The 22,792-nt window shown below is 36.6% G+C and overlaps 1 protein-coding gene across 1 annotated transcript in view; it reads right to left on the bottom strand.

The window, feature by feature from the left end:
- gstcd (glutathione S-transferase, C-terminal domain containing) overlaps positions 1–22,792 on the bottom strand; it is a 110,976-nt gene that overhangs the window by 14,533 nt on the left and 73,651 nt on the right. The window contains exons 6-8 of the mRNA XM_028805190.2: positions 5,688–5,803; positions 5,450–5,494; positions 3,913–4,041 (exon numbers count right to left, since the gene is read on the bottom strand). Of these exons, the coding sequence (XP_028661023.2) occupies positions 3,913–4,041; positions 5,450–5,494; positions 5,688–5,803 (290 nt within the window). The remainder of the gene's footprint in view (positions 1–3,912; positions 4,042–5,449; positions 5,495–5,687; positions 5,804–22,792) is intronic.

Genomic DNA, 22,792 nt, shown 5'->3' with positions numbered 1-22,792 from the left:
AGTTAAGGACAGCAGCTCTGTTGCAGTCCTTGGGTGGCCACCAGAGGGTGCTGCTGGGAAAGGACCTCCCTGCTTTGAAGAGCTTCTGCCAGACCTGAAAGTGCTTCCACTATGCAGTATGGTGGCACCAAAAGTACTACCAGGTATAAAATAAAAGAGGTCACCACTCTTCAATTGAAAGTAAGAGTCAGGATGTGGTGGATGAGGCTTGCCTGGGAGAAGTGGAAGTAACACAGAGATTGTTGTGCTTATGTAACTTTGAAGAGGAAGCCTGTGCAAGATATTCTGTTAAATAAATGGGCTTTTGAACCTGGGACATGTGGCTGCATTGTTGTATCTGTGGTTTTGGTGTGCTGTTACAACTTGTCACATGGTACATTAAATGCCTTTAAATATTTCATATATCTTTGGCCTAACTAGTATATTTCAAGAACCTTTTCTCAGATTTTGCCAGGAGTGTTCCTTGATGTACATGGCGTAATGTTTCCTCCGAGATGGTGGTGTATTTATTCTGTAGACATCTAAAACACCTGAAATGTGCAGGGGTGGATTCCAATCAATTAATTACATGCGTTAGGAAAGGCAGTTACTTCAGAAGTAATTTAGGTGTGTCAAAACATGGGGTGTATACTTAGGCCATCTATCTTTCTTTAATATATTTTTAATGAATTTAGAGGAATGTCTGTATTTTTTACTTGGACATTATACAGTACTTTATGTTGATGAGTGGCAAAACACATCAGTGAAATAAATTATGGTTCCACACTATAACACAATAAAGTGTGAAAAAGTTCAGAGAGGAAAGTGTGAACCATCTTTAGTCTTGTTTAAATTAACTGATGCTTCAAGTTTGAGTAAATTAGGACAAGCTACTATTTCAAATTCTGTTTATTCAACCCTGAATAAATCACACTTTACATCTCCTGTTTTCCAAAACTCTCTCTCTAGGTCTGAATACGAGGTTAAGACAGTTCAAATGTTTTCTTCATTTTCACATTTGCATTAGGTATTTTATAATTTAATCTCTACCCTCAAACTTATTAAGTTAAATTCAATTTGTTGTATATATACATTTGTATTTTAACTGGCTCTTCCTTGTATTTAAGTTTTTGTTTTTTAACCTTTATTTAAATTGATTAGTTCCGAGTTGAACCATGACCCTTCACCAATTATGGCACAGGTATTGGGGTCATTAAGACTAATTGGGACACAAAAGGCAGCTGATTAAAAATATCTGGGCTTTAGAGTCAGGGTTCACTTCCTTGACTAAAAGAAGCTTTACTAGAAAGGGGCAACCTTCTGGCAATGAGGCTGCCAAGAGAAACCTAGTTAGCAAAAAGACAGGTGCCTTGCTGAGGCAAGACCAGTGAAACACAAGGGATTAGTTAGTCATGGATGCACAAAGAGGGTCACATTTTATGTCTAAGTGTGTTTTGATGAGACGTAATACAGTAAAGACTGTTTAAGATTAAGAATCCTCCTTTCCTCCCAGTCGATTAATAGTATTTGTCTGAGCCAGCTAAAATTCACACATAAAGCTCTTGAATGATATTTCGTTCATGCCAGATGCAAACAACTTATAAAAGTTTTGGTGTAAATGCACAGAAAATAACGTACATAGCAGACACATTTAGTGCTTATGTGCACAAGCCAACGGAATAATTAAACAATAACTTTTTTACCTTTGGAATATTATAAACACAACTATTAGAGCACATGATAACAAACCATCAATGACAATTCTGAAGCTATTTTTTTACTGCTTATTTATTATAATAGCCCACATTTTACTTTTCTACAGTCTCATACAATATACAGTATACACTCACCAGACACTTTATTAGGTATACCTGTTCAACTGCTTGTTAACACAAATATCTAATCAGCCAATCACATGGCAGCAAATCAATGCATTTACACATGTAGACATTGTCAAGATGACCTACTGAAATCCAAACTGTGCATCAGAATGAGGAAGAAAGGTGATTTAAGTGACTTTGAATGTGGCATAGTTGTTGGTGCCAGATGGGCTGCTCAGAGTATTTCAGAAACTGGAACATTTAGATGGTAAGGTTAAAAATTGGCATCAACAACATGAAAGCTGAGATCCATCCTGCCTTGTGTCAATGATTCAGGTTGGTGATGGTGGTGTAATGGTGCGGGGGATATTTTCTAGGCATACATTGGGTCACTTAGTACCCAATCAGCATCATTTAAATGCCACAGCCTACCTGAGTTGTTAGTTGCTGACCATGTCCATCACCGAAGTGTACCAATCTTTTGATGGCAATTTCCAGCAGGATAACACGCCATGCCACAAAGTTAAAATTATCTCAGCATTGTTTCTTGAAAATGAAATGTGAAAATGGTTGTGATGTGCAGGTACTTAGCCTCTTTACCATCTAATCCCACTTTTATTTCCCCTTGCTGTTGTAAAGTCTTCTTCATGCCTTAGTAAACAACAACACCCTGTTGTTATTAATGAACAAGCTCCTCTTTAGAAAAGTGTGGTTTTCTTTTATGACACATAAAGTTCATAAAGTCTTAGAAACAACAGGTGACTGATTTTGTGCTTATTTACAGCTTTAGTTTAATTGGTTATTATAAATAATGGTGTGGTGTCTACTTCATATTATGTTGTTTTCATTTATTTCACCCCAAAAGAGAACCAAAAGAGAATAAAAGTATTGTCAATCTATAGTTTTCCAGTTGACTTATGATGCCTTTTTGTTAGCACCTTCAGGGGCAGAGTTAACACTATTACTTTATACTCACTTGCACAATGCCTGATTAAGAGTGGATTTTGGGAAACTCGTGAAAAAGTAACACACAAGTTATGTATGTCCATTTTAAAGTTGCTCTTTGATCTGTACGATTCATTGTTTTTGGGAGGCTCACCTGTTTATAGTAACTAATGGGTTCCATCCTTTTCAGTATTTGCTTAATGTATTTTCTTTTAATGTTTGTATTTCTTTCCTTTACAGAATTTTATTTAATGGGTATTTTTTTCCTGTTCTGAATATTTTCAAGTTTTTACAATTCTTTTTGCTGCTTGCTTTTAATTGACATGTCTCTTATTTTGGTATGATATATAATTATTAAGCAACAGCCAACACCACATATTTGTCAAGTGATTTTATTGATCTGAGCAACAAATGTAAGTCAAGCAATAATTAACCAATTCCAAGAAAGAAACTAAGAAGAAATATTAGTGTGCTTGCAAGGCACACTTCAAAACTTGCATTTTCTTATCACTATCATGAGTAACTCTGTCAAATGTTCATTCCTTACCAAATAAGATGGATGAGCTGGCTATAATCCTTCAACCAAAGAATGAACTGTTAAGAGTTCTGTATTCCTTTTTTCAGAAACTTGGGTGTGATCATTGGTGTCATTGTAGAAATCCTGTGTACATTTATGCCTTTCTTACCTCTCTGAGCTTTATAACCTGTGAATTCTTGCTTTTATCCTTAGTCACTTTGCACACTTCATTTTAGTCTTTAATGCAAGTTAAATCCTTTTTTCCCTTTTTCACTAATCAGCTTGTTTAAATGGAACCAAATCCCTATGCAGAACAGAAAAGATGTTTTGAATAACTTTACTGTAAGTGACTATTATCTGACCATGACAAGTTTGGGAGAAAAATGATAAATATGATCTTCTGTCACCTTTGAATTTTTTGTGTGACTAAACAAATGTAACTAGCCATCATTCTAAATGCTTTCAAATTAATAGGCTTGCTTATAATGTCAATCTAGTTTATTGTTCAAAAGGTCAGCAAATAATCTGCTAATCCAAGTCAATAATTTATGTGTTTATGCATTGGTAGAAAAAGAGAGCTTTTTAAAAATTGTTTTTTCTTGAACAGTATGACCTTTAAAGAGCACAATAAAAATTCAAAGAAGTACTTACCCCAACTTGAAAGGATCCTTTGAAATAATCCAGATTTGCTTGAATAAATCCAACATTGTTAAGTCCAAGCGCATCACATCTTTTCTTAGCTCTAATTAAAGACTCTTCCTTGTTTTCTATAAGGATAACCTAAAATGAACAAAGTTTTAAAAGAAGACTGTGTTCCAGAGTGTTAGCATGCTTTTTACAATGCCACAGCATGAAGGGTTAGTAATCAGAAGTGAATTGTCAACACTGGTTTCTACAGACAATAGCAAAACAATAGTGCAGCTTCCTGGTACTGACTATAGTTCAGTAATAATGCGTTAAGAGGCTCAAAATTGAGTAATAGCAATTTGAAGATGCAATGTGGATACAAAGATCACATACATAAAAATGAACAAGGTTCCTTGAAAATCCTAAAATTTGATAAAATACATGGTATTTAGGGAAACTAACTTTTTTCTTGGAGGCAGGGGATATTTATTTACCTTTGGTAAGTGCATATTTTATGAGCACTTTTGGGCAACTACAAGTTTTGGCAATTTTCTGAATCATATACATTTCTAGCTGAAGTTGATATTCCTTTGGAAAAGCAGATCCAAGTGGGCTCTTTTTTGGCCAAAGTATGGGAACTGACTCTGGACACCTTTTGTTTTAAACACATTACTGAGCTCAAGAAATGTGTGGACAGCTCATACTTCCAGATGTCAGCAAAAAATAGTACCACAAGCATATCTGGGAGAGCCCTTTCTGACAAAAGGGTAAATTTGAATATCAGAAACAAGAGGCTGTGTAGTCTGATGTGGATGTTTTGGATGTTTGCTTCATAGTTTGTTTTTTTTTACTGACAAGTTCAGTTATTTGATTACCTTTACCAGGTGTCTGGACATCAATCTACTGCGTGTGTCATGGCTAGCAATGACAATGGTACAACAGTAGAAATAACCTGAATATCACAAAGTATAGAGTACTTTGCTTATCCACATTCATGTCATAAGATGAGTGGATGCACTAGTGTTTTAATGTGATAATGAAAAATTGAAGCTTAGAATTCCATAGATGGAGTTTATTTTTAGTTGTTCAACTTTCCATCCTTTTCCATTGGAGTGGGAGGATTTCAAATAGATATTTCCACTCATTCAATCTAAAAGTATACTTTCTATTACCTACATAGCAGTCATGGTTAAACCTCAACAATCTTTATTCCTTGAGACATATTATAGTAAAAGTAAAAAAGGTGTGATTATGATAAATTAATAATTTATTTAACATACTGGCATGTAAATGGAATACAGAACCCTACCACTAAAAAAGAAGAAAACAAGATGCTTTCTTATTTTTCAAATTATTGATATGACAATGGCTACTTTTTGTCATGTAGACAAAAGAAAAACATCTCCAAAATAGACTGTTCAAGGTGGTGGAGCTTCTGCTGATCAGGACTTCTGGTATGAAGAGTTAGATTCAGGCAGGCGGACACTTCAGTTGTCTGTGCTTTTTCATATAATATGTCAAATCCCTTTTAGGTAAAAAATAATTTATTATGTTTCCTTACCTGGCAAGCTGGTAATTTGTAAGCAAGAACAATTCCCACATGGCCCTACAAACATAAGGAAACAGTCATGTCAATAAAGCTTATTTAGTGGGTTTCATCTATTTGCTGATTTCTATCATACACAACCATATCAGTTCAGTTTTCTACTGCTTGAACACACTTTGTATTTGACAGAACCCTAAGAAGCGTGAAAAAGATTCCAGGAAATAGCTGATTAAAAAAATAAATTATACATTACCCCACCACTGCAAAAGTCAACTAAAGTATTTCCTGGTTTGGCCAGCTCAATCACCGTGGAAAGGAGGTTGTTCAATTGTTGCTGCTTTCTCAAAGCCCGATGAGAGGACATATCTCCTAAAATAATTATAGTAATAATAATGTAAATAGATTTTATAAAAATTCGAATATAGAATTTTACAAATATGAAATTACATAGATAATGCACACAAAAATTCATTTTAAATGTGATAATTGATTAGGAAGAGGCCTGTAGGCCTAAGTGAAAAATATGATATTGTGAAATATCACCTTCACCTAACAACACACAAGTTAAAACAAAATGAAACCTTCAAGAATATTTTATTTTATGATGTAATGCTACAGAGACTGGATCAGGCATCCCATGACCCTCAGCTGGACTAAGTGGGTCTGACAATGGATGAATGGAAGGGTCAATGTCTTGTAAAGATTAAAAACACAAGTTATTAATCAACCTTTTATATCATTAAGAAACAACGTGATAGTTATTTACTTATATTCAATGAACAATTAAAACATATTCACTTGAAGTTGTTAAATTATACAAGAAGTATTTTTCTTTTTAATAGCAAATGTTATGCTTTCCAGCCACAATGGCTGGGAATTTATTTACCTTTCATGTGTAAGAGATCCCAATAATTATTTGTATCTTTATCTTTAATTCTAGATTTGAAGCTGTGTAAACATCTAACACTTTGCAGTAAAATCATGACATAAAGTCTCTGAGTTCACTTACTATCTGACACAATACAATACAATAGTAGGTCTACTGTTGGATGCATATGCCAACAACAAAATAAACTGGTGCTCGAGTGCCTTAAAGTATAGCAGAAATGTGTTTTCAGAGATAAATTCCAGACACTGCCCTACCCTTGGGCTATTTCATGTCTTGCACTCAATGCCAGAATAGGTATAGGTTTCCCATGAACCTCAACTGGATTTAGTCAGGTAGAAAATGGAAGGATATAACTAGATTGTTGTTTTTCACTTTGCCAGTTACTGATTTAGTTAAGTAGGTGAAAAAATAATTTCCTTCTTTTCCAAAGAGGACCTAGAAGAGTTGGACATGACTCATCTTGTTACCCATGTCAGTTTAGGATCTGCTTTTTCAACTTGCTCTAATTTTCCTGTTAAGTTAAAATTGTAAGGTGGGCAAAGGAAAAAGCTCAACAGTACATGGTAATTGGTATATTTTCTTGTTTTAAACCTGCTAAACTATGTTAAATTAAAGTTTTGGTTTGCAATATCTTAAATAGTAAAAAGGTGAGAGATTATTTTATGTGTATTTCCTTAAGTAGATTTTTTAAACAGATTATACTGGCTGTAATGAACTACTAGGAGTAAGATCAATCACTAAGAACAACTTAAGAATTTTACAACTTTAGTAGATTTTTTAAAACATATTACACTGGCTGCAGTGAACTACTTAGAGTAAGGTCGAACAACTTAAAAATTTGTACTGCTGATGTATGTAGAAAAAAATATTCTAAATTCAGAGGGAGATGCATAAACAGCTTACTGGATAGCTATTGTTATTCAGAAAAAAACATGTTTGCATCAGTACTATCAAATAAACATCTGACTGCTCTTCTTTTTATCCAGTTAATTATTTAACCTGTATACTGTGAGCACTTTTTTAGAAGCCTAATGTGAGTACTGTACACTGTATGACATAGAGGGGTTGAATGACAGTTTCCCTTTTTTTATATTTGTAAAGTAATATGATTACAGTTAAAAAAGAAGAGATTGATGGTAAACACATGCAATTTTTTAATGTGAAACAAATATCCGACTTCCAGCTTTCAGGCTGATACTCTATACAGTAATAAATCATGGGCATTAAACACTCAATTTCACGTTATGTCACGCCACAACCTAAAATCCAAGTTCTGCAATCTTCTCTTTTTTGTCATACATTCCAAAAAATATTTGCCACACAGAGTACTAACCATTGGGTTCTTTCAAATATGGACATAATGACTACTAAAAAATTCAGGGCTTCATATACATTACCTTGAGAGTATTCAGATCCCTTCACTTGATGTACACTTCATTGTGTTGTATAAATTCCATTTTAAAGGTTTAAATTTGCGATTTTTACCCATCTATCTACACTCAACCTATAATGACAAAATAAAAATGTTTTAGAAAGGTCTGCAGATTTATTAAAAATCAAAAACTGAAATCTTTCATGAAAATATTTTGGATTTTCATGGACAGGATATCTAGGCAAAGCCAGGTAGGGGTAGGTGTCCAGTTTGGTAGCCTCAGAAGTACGTCACTGCTTTTTTCAAATGACGTGGTCCTATTGGCTTCATTGTTCTATGAACTCCAGTATGAATTGGAATGCTTTGTAACAGAGTGTGAAGTGTTAGGGATGAGGATCAGTACCTCCAAATCCGAGGCCATGGTCCTCAATAGGAAAAACATGTACTGCCCTCTCTAAGTGGTAAGCGAGTTAAGTCTTGTTCAGGAGTGAAGGGAAAAGGAATATTGAGATCAACAGACTGATGGGAGCAGCAAGTGCAGAAAAGTGGTCACTATATGGATCAGAAGAAGGAGCTGAGCCAGAAGGCAAAGGTCTTGATTTACCAGTTGTTCTACGTCCCTACCCTCACCTATGGTCATGAAATTCGCACAGTGAATGAAAGGACAATATCACAGGTACAAGCAGCTGAAGTGAGCTTTCTCTGCATTGTGGCTAGGCTCTCAATTAGAGACTGAATGAGAAACGTAGACAAATGGGAGAGGCTAGGAGTAAAGGTGCTGACCCTCTGCATTAAGAGAAACTAATTGAAGTAGATTGGGCATCTGATACAAATGCCTCCTAGATGCTTTCCTGTGGAGGTTTTATAGGTATGACCTAGCTGGGTGGAAACCTGGGAGGAAGGCCTAGGAACACTTTGGGATCCCACATTATAAGCTGGCAAGTGAAAGGCGCATATGGGCCTCAATGCTAAGACTGTTGCCCCAGCAACCTGATCATAGATAAGTGGTAGAAAATGAATGAATGAATAAATGACATTCAGACCCTTAATCCTTTGCTGTGTAGAAGCCCCTTTGACAGAAATTAAAGCTTCAGGTTTTCTTGGGTAAGTCTCTACAAGCTTTGCACAACTGGATTTGTTCAGTTTATTTCATTCTTCAAAAATGATCCTCCCAATATCCATTAGATTGAATGGGAAGCATCTTTAGATAGATTTGAAAATTACAGTTTAAACATGTTCTTTGGATTTGTACTCTGGGCAATGACTGGGCTACTCAATTCAGACTCTTGTCCTGAAGCCACTCCAGCATTGCCTTGTCTGAATGCTTCAGATCAATGTCATGATCAAAGGTGAACCTTCATGCACTCCAAAGCAGGTTTTCTTCAAGGACCTCTCTGTATTTGGTTGTATTCATTCTTCCCTCATTTCCTCACAATGTCCCTGCCCCTGCTGATGAGAAGCACCCACATAGAATAGTGTTGCCCCCACAATGTTTCACAATAAGGATTTTATTAGACAAAAATCAAAGCACAAAAATAGTGCTTGGAGTCGTTTCCAATGAGTTCACTTTTTGACTCATAAGGCTACTGAATCTATCACGCTCTCAGTCTTTTAAATTGTTTTTGGCAAACTCCAAGTAGGAGTTAACCACTCTACCATAAAACGCCTAATTATGGAAGTGCTGCTGAGATTACTGTACTTATGACATGTTCTCCCATCTCAGAAGAGGACTTCTTAAACTCTGTTAGAGTGACCACTGGGTTCTTCGTTAACTTCCTGACCAAGGCCCTCCTTGCCTGGATACTCATTTAAGACAGATTCATCTCTAGGAAGTGTCCTAGTATTTCCAAACCTCTTTAATTTCACAATTATTGATGCAACTGTGAATGAAGTTTGGTTGGGAAAAATATATTGAAATTAAGCAAGGAACTGGAAAACAAAGACTCTTTCAAACAAAGAAATAATGGCAAACTCTTCAATTACTTTAGGATTACTTTAGGAAACCAAGCGTTACACCTACAGTGAGATGATCATGTAAAATAATGTAGCTACTAAAAATTCAAAGATATATTTTCATTTTCTGTGAAATCAGTAAAACTAACTAACTATTGGTATACTTTAAGGACAGTCTCTAATAGTGTGTGAAGGCTTTAAAAGCAGGGGTCAAGAATTTGAATTATTTTTAATAAGTAGGTTTGTATTACATAGAAAGTACAAAATAACTGGCAAAAATATATCCCAAGGCCTTGGGCGAATGCTCAGATTTACTTTTCTGTTACCCCCAATCCAAAAAAGGGCATTGAAAACATGAAGTGGTAAACTGAGTGATGTCCAGATAACCATACCATACAGGGACACCACACAATTTCTAATCAAAGTCAAACAGAAAAACAAGACGATTGAGTCAGTCTCACCAAAATCAGTCAAAGTCTGATCTTTACATAAAGAGTGAAAACTACTCAGCTTCTAATTAATTTCATACATAAAAATAACTGCCAATGAGATACAGCAAGTCATTTTGTGCCAAAATAATGCCAGGAAGTTAATTATATTAAACTTGTTTATTTTAATCCTGCATGTGTGGGGATAAATTAACCAAGAACTCAAAGAAAATAAAAGGACAAAAAAGAAACTACTCTTGCATAGGGTCTTTGTGACGATGCGGGTTTGTTCCAGGTTCCCATGCAGCTTCAGGGAGCTCTTGAACCCGACACCATCGGTAATGTCACCGATGATCTTGGCAGTGAGGCATAACAATGAAACAAGGGGATGGTACAAAAAATGCAAAGTGCTTTTATAGAAAAACAACAAATCAAAACAGTGTCCAAATAAATAAAGTGCAGTATCTCTCAAATATCCATAAATAAATAATCCATAAAAACGAGTGATGAGTGGAGGTTAAAATCTAACAGAAAAACTCTTTAAAAAAACAATGAAGTTAAAACAATGGTTGGAAGCTGTCCTTTTTTAAAAACCCCGATGCCTTCTCCGTTCAACTGGCAGCTCCCCTGCTTCTCCCATACGGGCCCTGCAACAGGGGAGTCACCCTATCAGCAGGTGCAGCTGACCTTGCTTCTGTCCGGTTGCCTTCCATCCCCTGGCTCTGTACAGCTACCTTACCAGACCAAGACTTGGGTTCCCCAATGGCCAGGTCGCTCACGCTGAGGCTCACCTTCCTAAGTCACCTCGACTCCCGTTGCCTTCTGCGGGGAGTCATCCATACTGCCGGTCACTCCTGCTCCTAGAAACCGTTCAGCTGGAGTGACCACTTCCAACTGCCCCTTCTCTAGTGTCCTTTCCAGCTGCCTTCATTTACCAGCAAACCTGCTCTTACTCGCTCCTGCACTGGCTTTCATTGCCTCCAGCCTTCTTCTTCCCTTAACCTCCGTCCATTTCTTTCCTGTTCCTTTTTTCCTCCTGCTAGCCGCCTCGCGCTTCTATTTATCACGGGGACATGGATCAGCTGTGGCAATCAGCAGCCCCCAGCAACAATTACGGATGCGGACAACTCCTCAACTGTGCACTTAAGCAAGGACCGCCTGCATCACAAACTCCCCCGGGAACCGCTTCCGCAACACTACCACGCCCCCTTTCTAAGCCACGAGTGCGGTGATTATTTATTTAAAAAGTGGCCTTTGATATGAGCTGTGGACCCGCTACACAACAGTCTTCCTTAGATCTTTTAATAATGGTCTGCGTATTATTCCAAGAGCCAAATATAAAAGAAGTAGTGTGGTGGCCAGTTGCTGTTATGCATATAAAAATCTGGAATATCTTACCAATATGCCAGGCTAAAATTGTGGATCATTTTAAAAAAAAATCCTAAAACTCACTTTTTAAATTTTGCTTTTTCATACCTACTTTTTAATTCTACTCTTAAACTGGGTATGTGATGGCAGTGTGGCGTAGTGGTTAAGAATTTGGACTTCAAACCCTGAGGTTATGAGGTCAAATCTTGCTACTGACACTGTGACCCTTGAGCATGTCACTTGACCTGTATGTCCTCCAATTGGAAAACAAAAAAGAAATGTAACCAAATGCATCATAAATGTTGTAAATCACATTGGATAACAGTGTCAGCCAAATAAGAAAATGTAAATGCATAGAACTATCATATTCTTCAATGAATCTGCAGTCATTAATCTGTACTTTTCTGCGTTTTCTTTCCTGGTTCTTCTCTAGTGGCGTTCTGTGCCTCCACCTCCTGATCAAAGCACTATGCACTGCGATGTTTGAATGTAGAATGCCCAGTAACGGCTGGCCTTGGAACCCCTACAGATTTTGTTTCATTTCTCCAAGATGTCCTCCCTGTCCATCTAACCTTATCATTGTACTTATCTTTACAAACTTAAAAACAAATTCTGTACTATATAAGAGCTTTATTTCTCTACTAGCTAACATAGCTGAAATACCTGGTGTTGCCCGGAAGGAAAATAGTGTTTTTTTTTTGTTTGAGAAAAATATAATTAAAAAAAACCCCACAAATTTAATTCTAAAAATAAATTAACAAACATTGAAGACTCACTAATGTGCTTGTCTTGCGGTCTTGTGTGTATGTTATCATCCAGTTGACGCTTGGAACCGGCCAACTCTAATTTCAAAAGCAACAGGGGTGCGGTGGCGCTCAAACATAAAAAATGCTGGCAGTCACCTCCAGTTTGCCCTTTGGTGGTCGTTTAGAGTGGCAAGTGGATGATAACATGCATACAAGACCACAAGATCAGCCCCCACCCTACCCAGAAGGGGGTGGGTTAGGGTTGATTTCACCCTGCAGTATTTTTAGTCGACCAATGAGGAACATACATACATACATACATACATACATACATACACACACCAACACACACACACACACACTGACTTTTATATTTTTATTTATATAGCGATATCGATAGAGATAGATAGACATAGATAGAGATTGATAGATAATATATCTTTTTTAATAATGTCTTACTTGTTTTTTGTATGCTATTTATTATTCTTATCTAATTTTAATTTGAATTTCTTTGCTTGTTACCTATTTCTTAAATATATTTTAAAGCACTTTCAGCTAGATTCTGTGTATGAATATGTGCTATAGAAATAAGTGTTGCTGTTTTTGTTTCCTCCCATCCTCTCTCAATTCATGAACACAACATCTTTCTCTTGACAGCCAGCCTTCAACTACTCTAGGGGAAGAGGTAATCTGCTTTGGATGCAGCAGAGAAGGTAATAACTCCTCCTAGGAACTCCTAGTGTTACTAACCAATTCAGTACAATGTACTCCAGAAAAGGGTCAGCTGTCTTCGGCAGCTTTCAAGCTGTTTGTTCTAAATGGACAACAACCTACAACAATTTTGTGTACAAAGACTAAGTGAAATGACTGTCCTCCTGCTCATTCTCCTAGTCATTGATCTTTAAAATGGCAAAGTGGTTGCAGGATATATGTGGTGCAACCTATTGGTCAAGAACTGACCTTTTGACCTGCCTACCTGCCTGCCTGCCTTTTTGTCTGTATGTCTCTCTCTGTATACATTCAGGGATTTCAGCTACCTTATGGCACCCTTCTTCCCAGACTTATGTGTAGATTTGCATAAACTTACAAGTGAGCATTTTTGCTCCTCCTCCTCTCTTATTTCTTCTATTTATTGCTGTATGACTTTACATTGTTTCCCTCTCCTGTTGGCTTACACTTGCCATATATGTATTAAAACAAAGAAAAAACACAGAATGAAGGACTTATTAAACTGATTTATTCTTACTGAACAGGATTAAATTGACTTGAAGATTGACGGATGGGTTTTTACCAGAAAGGTCACTAATAAGAGTTGTTGAAAGAGAAGTCAAGTGCAACTGGAACAGAGAAATACTAAACCTGAAGCAGTTTCCATGAAGTTGTTTTATTAGGCAATTCAAATGAGCACCATTACTTTCTTTAACCTGGTTACACTTAAGACGTATTAAAGGTGAATCAGAAGCCTGGTTATTGTAGAACCACACAGGAAGTAAAAAAAAAAAAAGCAATAAAACCTGGAAAGGGTAATGGTCTGTTTCCGATTGTAATGTAATACTTAACAATTTAGCTCCTGTCCTTTGATGCGTTTCTGCGTACAAGTGGATTTACAGTAGATTACACTTTTCAGTTTAAAAAATTGTGTTGGTATTTACATATAATTAGCTGACAATTAACCCCACACTAAGTCTAATCATTTCAAGAAGCATTCTTAAACATAAATGGCATTTTCTCAACTTTTATAAGTTAGGATTTTACCACAGGGCACAAGCTGGAAGGACAACATAAAATACAGGTGTGCACTGGTGAGTTAAAGCAATAAAATTTTGCAAAACGGAAATTTACAAAGGGTTTGTTTTTCAGCTATGCATGTCAAATAGAAATTGCAGCCATTGTGAAATTATTAAGACAGAAGGTTTAATTAAACTTGGTTTGAACCAAGATTATTATATGCATTGTAACAAAAAGAGATACAATTTAGCTTTTATGTGTTTTACTTATGTACTTTTTAATGTGCTATGTATCAACTTTTTTTGGAAATAAACTGTGCAGTTTAACTGCTTGATGCATTGATTTATGCTTACCTTGACCATTTTTCCCAGTGATTGTCATGCATGCATAACACAGCAGTACTGCCAGAAGACAGCACTTGATGACCTCCAGAAAAAAAACTGAACCAATAAAAATGTGCTTAAAATAGATTGGAGCTGGGCACTAAAAAAAAAGAGTTGCTTAGCTACTAGTATATGAAACCATACCTGGGGATATGGGCAAGCAGATTCACGTTAATGAAAGATGATGTTTATGTTGTTTTTCATACTCATTCACATATTTTTTTTGAATGGCAGGAAATGGTTCAGTAGTTTTACACTTTTACAATACCTTGTTCTATTCCAATTCCATAATTAGGCTGGAAGAGAATTAATACCTGAGAGTCACTCAATGCCAGTTTATTCAATGGATACCGTGCCGACTTTAACTTTCTTACTGCCCTGGGCAAAAATAAAGATGTTGCTCCCAAACAACAGAGTATTGAAGGCAATTGCTATAGATATTACTGGAAATTGAAGATCATATGGGGGGTTTGGAGGCCAGTTTTTAGTGAGGGTGTTGGGATTGAAGGGTACCAAATATCGCAGGACGCCATCTCCTACCAATATAACCGACTACATCTATTATGGTTTACAAAATGTTGCCCTATGAAAATTTTGCCCTGAATGGATGGGTTTGTGTGTGCTGCAGGAACATGTTATTTGCTAAGAAACTAAAAAGCACAATATGTACGAGGTGTATAATAATGATAGAAACAAATTAAATGGAAGGACAAATTATATACAACGAACTAAGTGTGTATCATAAGATGTCTCTTTTTAATAGTAAATTTGCATTTGCTGTTTCTGTTCTTTATCATTTTTTTTCTATGTGCACTCGGGTATAATCGACAGGATCTACTGTATTACATCAATTCATGAGCATGCTGATTAACTTTCAACCACACTACTTTTTCATCAAGCGACTGTTTGATCTCAGCAAGATATGTGATATTTTGCAATCACCAACTGCAGAGGAAGAAAGGAGTTAGAAGGGCTGGCATCCTTACATAGCATTGGAAAAGGAGGTGTTGCTTACCACTGCCAAGTCTCTTTCTGTGTAAAATCCCTTACCAAATAAGATGTTTGAACTGCTTAAACCCATTTGATCAAGTAGGACTACTTTAATTGCAATGGCTGAGGTTTTACTGAAAACAGTTAATTTCACTACTGTCAGATAACTGGTAGGACAGCCAGGTTACTCACTGTTATAAGCTGATCAATTAGGTCATTACTCACTGAAGGTTAGGTTAGGTTAGGTATGTGCTTATATAAAAAGAAGCAAAAGTGCTTGGAGTACAGATATTTTTAAAATATCATTAAATACATATTTGCTGGGAGAAATTCCCCTGATTTCCAGGAGGCTCTTTATCTTCTATCATACAGTAGCCTCTACTCTCCAACAATAAGAGAAGAAAATTACTGATACAGAAAATGCAAATCCAGATTCTTTTCATGCTTAAATTAGGGTCCTTTTTTAATCTTAGGAAGGATATAGCCAGATACAAACAGATAGAAGTCACAACTGGAAGAGATAAAAAAAACAAATGATCACCTTTACTGCACAGACTCTGAAGCTTACTAGATGTATGCAAGTCTGGCCACCTTCTGGCCAATTTGATCACATCATCATCTTGAACTCAAATATAAACATAATTCAAAATCATGCAAACTACTTATAAAAACTTAGGCAACTGACAACTAAAACTGAGGAAACATTACGAAACTGAGAGAAATAAGTGTAAAGATATTTGCTGTGACCTTTAAGGGCTGATACAAAAACTTCTTACATCCATTTTTGTAAGAATGTGTCCCTCACACATTCAAATTCTTCTGTTTTTTTTTTTTTTTACTTATGAACAAATTGATTTGGATGAATATGTAGCAGCTGTCATAATTGGTGAGAAACAATTTTGTACAGGACAGACTTTGCTACCACTTTCAATAATTCAGGAAAGCATATGAACCTGACTTTGTTTCTACAAGGATGCATATGTCTTGTGCTAGTCAGATTGCTCCTGTTTTATAGATTTTTTAACCTTTGATCTGAGTAGGGAAAAGTTCCTGTTTTAGTATGGCTGAAGGTATGTGAATGAGTCATAATTAACTTCCTGACTAAAATGGAGATGAAATCTTATCAATTTGTCTACAGCAGGGGTCGCCAACTCCGGTCCTGGATAGAATAAAGAACATCAGCCTGTGATGTTCACCTGGTATGTCAAAAACAAAACATCTACAATTAACTCGGATTGGATTCTCTTTAATAACTACAGTTTTTTTTGAAAAACTGACAAACATGGGTATCAATCATTGATTGGTCATTGGATTTTCATCCTTGCGGAGTTGGTGGTGAAGACCAAAGACAGCATTTCTATGCCACTTACCGCTGAGTACAGGAGATCCATGTAACTTATTATGAACATTTTATTTATTATTCAAAAATGAATTAATTTCACATATGGACTCCATAAGAATGGTGGTTTGGTTATGACAGAACTTTAATAAGTCATATAAATTATGATGTGTTCAAGTACAGAAATAAGGTACCAGAACCAGTCAAATGGTGTAGTCTATATAACTCGAGACTGTATGTCAATAAATCAGAAATAATTGGTGGTGTACTTAAACTAAGACAAAAAAATATCATGCACCTTTATACAGTAAATGGTTAGATTGTGAATGTAATGGAGAATCTGAATTTACTTCACACCACCATTTCAAATAATTAAGGATGGTAGTTCAACCCTTCTGTTATGGTTAAAAAGCTCACCAGGGGCTTTTCTTTCTGGGACAATTAAAGTTCAGATAGTCACAGGATGCAGTGATTATTTTCTAATGGTATGCAAAGAATGTTGACATTCATCATCACAATTTGGTGCAGTAGAATCTCTGTTGACCAGAGAAAGTGGTTAAACAGTCAAGACCATGGACTAACTGATTTCATAATAGTAGTTACTTAAAAAGTGTGAGTTGCACAAACTTACCATTAAAAATTTTCTAAAAGAATTTAATACGTCTAAGTGGGTTTTTATAAAATTGTTTAGGGGCTTTTGGGAAATGATGATTACTAACATCCTTAGTAATTTTTATATGCATTAGCTTTACCAAATCAAATTTCAAAAAACAATTGTTACAGCAATAACTTAACACAATTAAGTAATATCTATACTGTCTAATACCAATAAGCATTCAAACAAATATATCAAATTGTAAAATTCTAAGCTTATCACTTTCTGAGGTGCTCTGGGGTGCTTTCTTTTCCTGCTGCCTCATGCAATTATGTACTTACCGATGGCTTAGAGACTTATGGATGATGCATTGATAATTAAGAAAAAATAAACTAATCAAAATAGTTAAAAAAATAAATTAATAGATTGATTTGTACTTTTAAATGAAATGAACTGCAGCATTTCTCCTACACCTTATTTTTCTTTACTTCATGATCCTATATTATTTCATGTTAAATCTAAACAAAAAATGGTGATTTTATACATTATCAGTGCTTAACCAGTGTACCAGCACTGTGTTTCCTTTTGATCTTAATCGTTTCCATGTAGATTGTAATGGAAGTGGGAGGAATATAGTGCTGCGGTGGGCTGGCGCCCTGCCTGGGGTTTGTTTCCTGCCTTGCGCCCTGTGTTGGCTGGGATTGGCTCCAGCAGACCCAAGTGACCCTGTAGTTAGGACATAGCGGATTGGATAATGGATGGATGAAATACAGTGTAAAAGAGTTATTATTCTTCAGCTCAGATTGCATGTCATACTTGCCTTTTCTCAGTATCCTGATCAGATTCACTTCTGTACCAGGACCATTCAACATGTTATGTATTTTTGATTTTGGATAAACAAAATTGTGCCCACATTTAAAAATTGCAATAAAATAGTGTGACTTTGTGGCAGATGGGTTAGTTCAGCTGCCACAGGGCATACTAAAAATGAGCTTAATTCTTAGACACCTCACTTTGTATTTCTCTGTGTAGTTTCAAGGTTAGATGGTGTGATGGTTTCTGCCAGTATCCCAGAGAGTATTTTAAAATGGATTGGTCTTTCATACATGGCTAGTTTCTTGCCTGGGCTTGATTTTGGTGAAATAGACTCCTTTTGACTTTCAGCGACCCTAATAAGCCAAGTTAATAAAATGGATAGACAAAATGCAAACAACACAGAAAGAAGTGGTGAAATAAGAGTGAATAAAAATGTTAATCAATTGTGTAGGAAGTGTTTCTGTACAAATATAAGCTATAGACATGAACCTTCACATAAGAATGTTAGAAACTATTACATCTTAAAAATTAGCGAAATATACTTTTCATTGTTTTGGACTTTTATTTAAAAAATAAAATCTGGTCCATGTTTTAACACAAATGATGAGAACGCATACACTACAAAGAGTAACAGTTGAAGAAATAAGGATTAACACTTTTTTTTTTTGCTTTCGTTTTTTATACCATGAGGACAGGGCTCTTTTGTTTCCTCTTGTTGTTCAGGTAAACATTCAGGGAAGCATTCCATAAAGGTTTAGAGGATAGCGAAGGGGGGGTGGGGGTGTTTTTGCTAGAACTGTAAGCAGAAAGACTGCTAACGGCACTGTGCAATTTTTAGTCACTGCTAAGATCTGCACCTTGTTTTTGGAATGTGGCCCACCTTTTTCCTGTTTTTATTGTGTAGTTTTACATGTGAGATTTATTTTAGTAATGAAAGCTTCTGCTGACATACATAACTGCACTTGAAAGATTCGAGGCATCTCCAAAAACAGAGGATTGTATTCACTAAAGCAGTGCTGTCAGAAATGTGTCAGACTTTACCTAGTCACTAATCTAAATATACTAAATGAACTATCTCTTGGGCCACCCAATATGCTAAGATAAGAATACAACTCTTATGCCATCTGATTGCATTTGCTGCCAGCATATTCAAGTTAATTAAATTGGCCCTAGAGAATAAAGGACAAGTGAGCTTAAGATTTTCTGAATATATTTCTAGGAAAAAAAGAATGTTAATTATTAAAAAAAAAAGTTATACAACTTTGAGTGCAATTTAAAATAAGCTTATTGCACTGCATGTTGCATTATATTAGTAAGTACAAAGATGGGAATGTGTTGACCTCTTCCTTTCTAATCATGTGTAGTTGGAATCAAGCTAGGTTCCCAAGCTTTCTAATAGTGACTGGCTGACAATATGCCAAAAAACACCATGGCATGGATAAAATAAAATACTGAAACCATGCCTGCTAACTGGAACTGTTCCATCATCCTGAAATTAAGACATACCTGACTGCATTTGTGACTCCTAGTATGATATGGCTAAGTAAGAAAAAAAAAACACCTAATTATTTCCTGAAAAGTTTTAAATTGAAGTTAGAAGACATTATTTTATTTCAAAATGTAACAAGTACTGTTTCAAAATACCCCGTAACATCTTTAAAACTGTTATACAGTACATTTCTTGAGAGAACAATGTTAAATGTCTATAGACTTGGTAGACTTATTTGACAGCTTTCTTGATAATGAAAAAAATAAGTAAGGAGGCATTTCTTCCTATTCAGTTGAAGGAATGGCAATTGTAATTATTTGTATATTCTCTTTGCTTCAAATAATATAATAAATATATAATAAAAAATGGTTATTCAATTTATTTAGAGAGCAATACAACATTGCACCATTCCAGTTAAATAAGTGAATTAAATACTATAAAGTGGTATTTGGATTGGAATCAGAGGAACTGGGATTAAATATAACCATAGCCAAATTAAAATGTTTGAAGATGGTAAACAAGATTGGTGAACAAGAAGAAACAAACAGGTTGTAATATACAGGTCAAGAAATGGAAAGAATAAAGAGATTCATATATTTGGGAAGTTAGATTGAGGCGAAAGACAGCTGTGAGACTGATATGATGAAGAGATTATGTTTGGCAGGAGTAGTATTTGCTGAGTTAGAAAGAGGACTTTGAAGGGTCTAATGCACTAGTAGCCTCATATGGAGCTGAAAGCTGGTGATTTAGCCAAGCAATTAAGAGAAGACTAGACGTGTTTCACCAAAGATGCTTGAGACGGATTATGGGAATAAGATGGCTAAAAATGATTAATAACGAAGATTTGAGAGAAAAGACTGATCAGATGCAGCTCATTGAAAAGAGTGTATCAAAAATGATAAGATGGGCAGGACCTGTACGGCGCATGGACGACTCAAGGACAGCAAGAAGAGTGGAAAGATAGATTCTGGTAGGAAGGTGAAGAACAGGAAAGCCAAGAAAGTGGTGGAAAGATATGGTGATACAGGAAGGAAGAGACACAGGAGCAAAAGGAAGAAACCTGAAGGAAGTGGTACAGGATATAGAAAAGTGACATCAGAATATATATCCTCTTTAATAAAATCCCTGTGTGCGCGTGTGTGTGTGTCTTCTGGTGAAGTGCGCATGCGCGGGGCATAGTGCAATGCATCAAAGGCCGCCTGACGCGTCACACAAGACAGAGAGGGCAGGACCTATAAAATATCGCACGGCCGATCCAATCAGATTTTGGTAAATGAGGTAAGACCTAAAACATAACGCACGAACAATCCAATCGGGTACTGAGACGCGGAGACCAGCTTCCCCAAAGAGGTGGGATTAGTGTTTGTTGTTGTGCAAGTGTTCACTCTGAGGATGTCAGATTTGCGATTAACAAACTTTGCCCGGTAAAGTATAAAGTGTTTTCCTAAATATACGAATTTTCATGATATTACAATAGGATGCCTTTTAAAAGTAGATTTATTTTCGCGCACATAAAATCCGTTGCTGGGGAGACGCCATACATACAATAATCAGCTGTAAAATACTTGCTGGAGAGACGTATTGCTGTGAGAGAAAATTAAAAGGCACACAATACAGTGACGCATATTATAGCCACATACAAGCCAGTATTACTGTAACAGAAAATAGACTGTCCTTTGCCATTTAATAAAGACTGTTCCTACTAATGTTTATGCACTGCTATATATATAGTATACACAGTATCTCACAAAAGTGACTACACCCCTCACATTTTTGTAAATATTTAATTATAACTTTTCATGGGACAACACTGAAGATATGACACTTTGATACAATGTAAAGTAGTCAGTGTATAGCTTGTATAACAGTGTAAGTGAGTACACCCCTAAGTGAAAAAGGTCCAAATTGTGCCCAATTAGCCATTTTCCCTCCCCAGTGTCATGTGACTCGTTAGTGTTACAAGGTCTCAGGTGTGAATGGGGAGCAGGTGTGTAAAATTTGGTGTTATCGCTCTCACACTCTCTCATAATGGTCACTGGAAGTTCAACATAGCACCTCATGGCAAAGAACTCTCTGAGGATCTGAAAAAAAGAATTGTTGCTCTACATAAAGATGGCCTAGGCTATAAGAAGATTGCCAACACCCTGAAACTGAGCCGCAGCACGGTGGCTAAGACCATACAGCGGTTTAACAGGACAGGTTCCACTCAGAACAGGCCTCGCCATGGTCGACCAAAGAAGTTGAGTGCGCGTGCTCAGCGTCATATCCACAGGTTGTCTTTTGAAAATAGATGTATGAGTGCTGCCAGCATTGCTGCAGAGCTTGAATGGGTGGGTGGGTCAACCTGTCAGTGCTCAGACCATATGCCGCACACTGTAGCAAACTGGTCCGCATGGCTGTCGTCCCAGAAGGAAGCCTCTTCTAAAATTGATGCACAAGAAAGCCCGCAAACAGTTTGCTGAAGACAGGCAGACTAAGGACATGGATTACTGGAACCATGTCCTGTGGTCTGATGAGACCAAGATAAACTTATTTGGTTCAGATACACGCGTATGTGGCGGCAACCAGCTGAGGAGTACAAAGACAAGTGTGTCTTGCGTACAGTCAAGCATGGTGGTGGGAGTGTCATGGTTTGGGGCTGCATGAATGCTGCTGGCACTGGGGAGCTACTGTTCATTGAGGGAACCATGAATGCCAACATGTACTGTGACATACTGAAGCAGACCATGATCCCTTCTCTTCGGAAACTGGGCCGCAGGGCAGCATTCCAACATGATAACGACCCCAAACACACCTCCAAGACAACCACTGCCTTGCTAAAGAAACTGAGGGTAAAGGTGCTGGACTGGCCAAGCATGTCTCCAGACCTAAACCCTATTGAGCATCTGCGGGGCATCCTCAAATGGAAGGTGGAGGAGCGCAAGGTCTCTAACATCCACCAGCTCTGTGATGTTGTCATGAAGGAGTGGAAGAGGATTCCAGTGGCAACCCGTGAAGCTCTAGTGAACTCCATGCCCAAGAGAGTTAAGGCAGTGCTGGAAAATAATGGTGGCCACACAAAATATTGACATTTTGGGCACAATTTGGACATTTTTCACTTAGGGGTGTACTCACTTTTGTTACCAATGGTTTAGACATTAATGGCTGTGTGTTGAGTTATTTTGAGGGGACAGCAAATTTACACTGTTATACAAGTTGTACACTGACTACTTTACATTGTATCAAAGTGTCATATCTTCAGTGTTGTCCCATGAAAAGATAT

This window comes from Erpetoichthys calabaricus, chromosome 7 (genome assembly GCF_900747795.2).
Source record: "Erpetoichthys calabaricus chromosome 7, fErpCal1.3, whole genome shotgun sequence".
Taxonomy (NCBI): Eukaryota; Metazoa; Chordata; class Cladistia; order Polypteriformes; family Polypteridae; genus Erpetoichthys; species Erpetoichthys calabaricus.
This window is presented reverse-complemented; position numbering and strand designations above follow the sequence as displayed.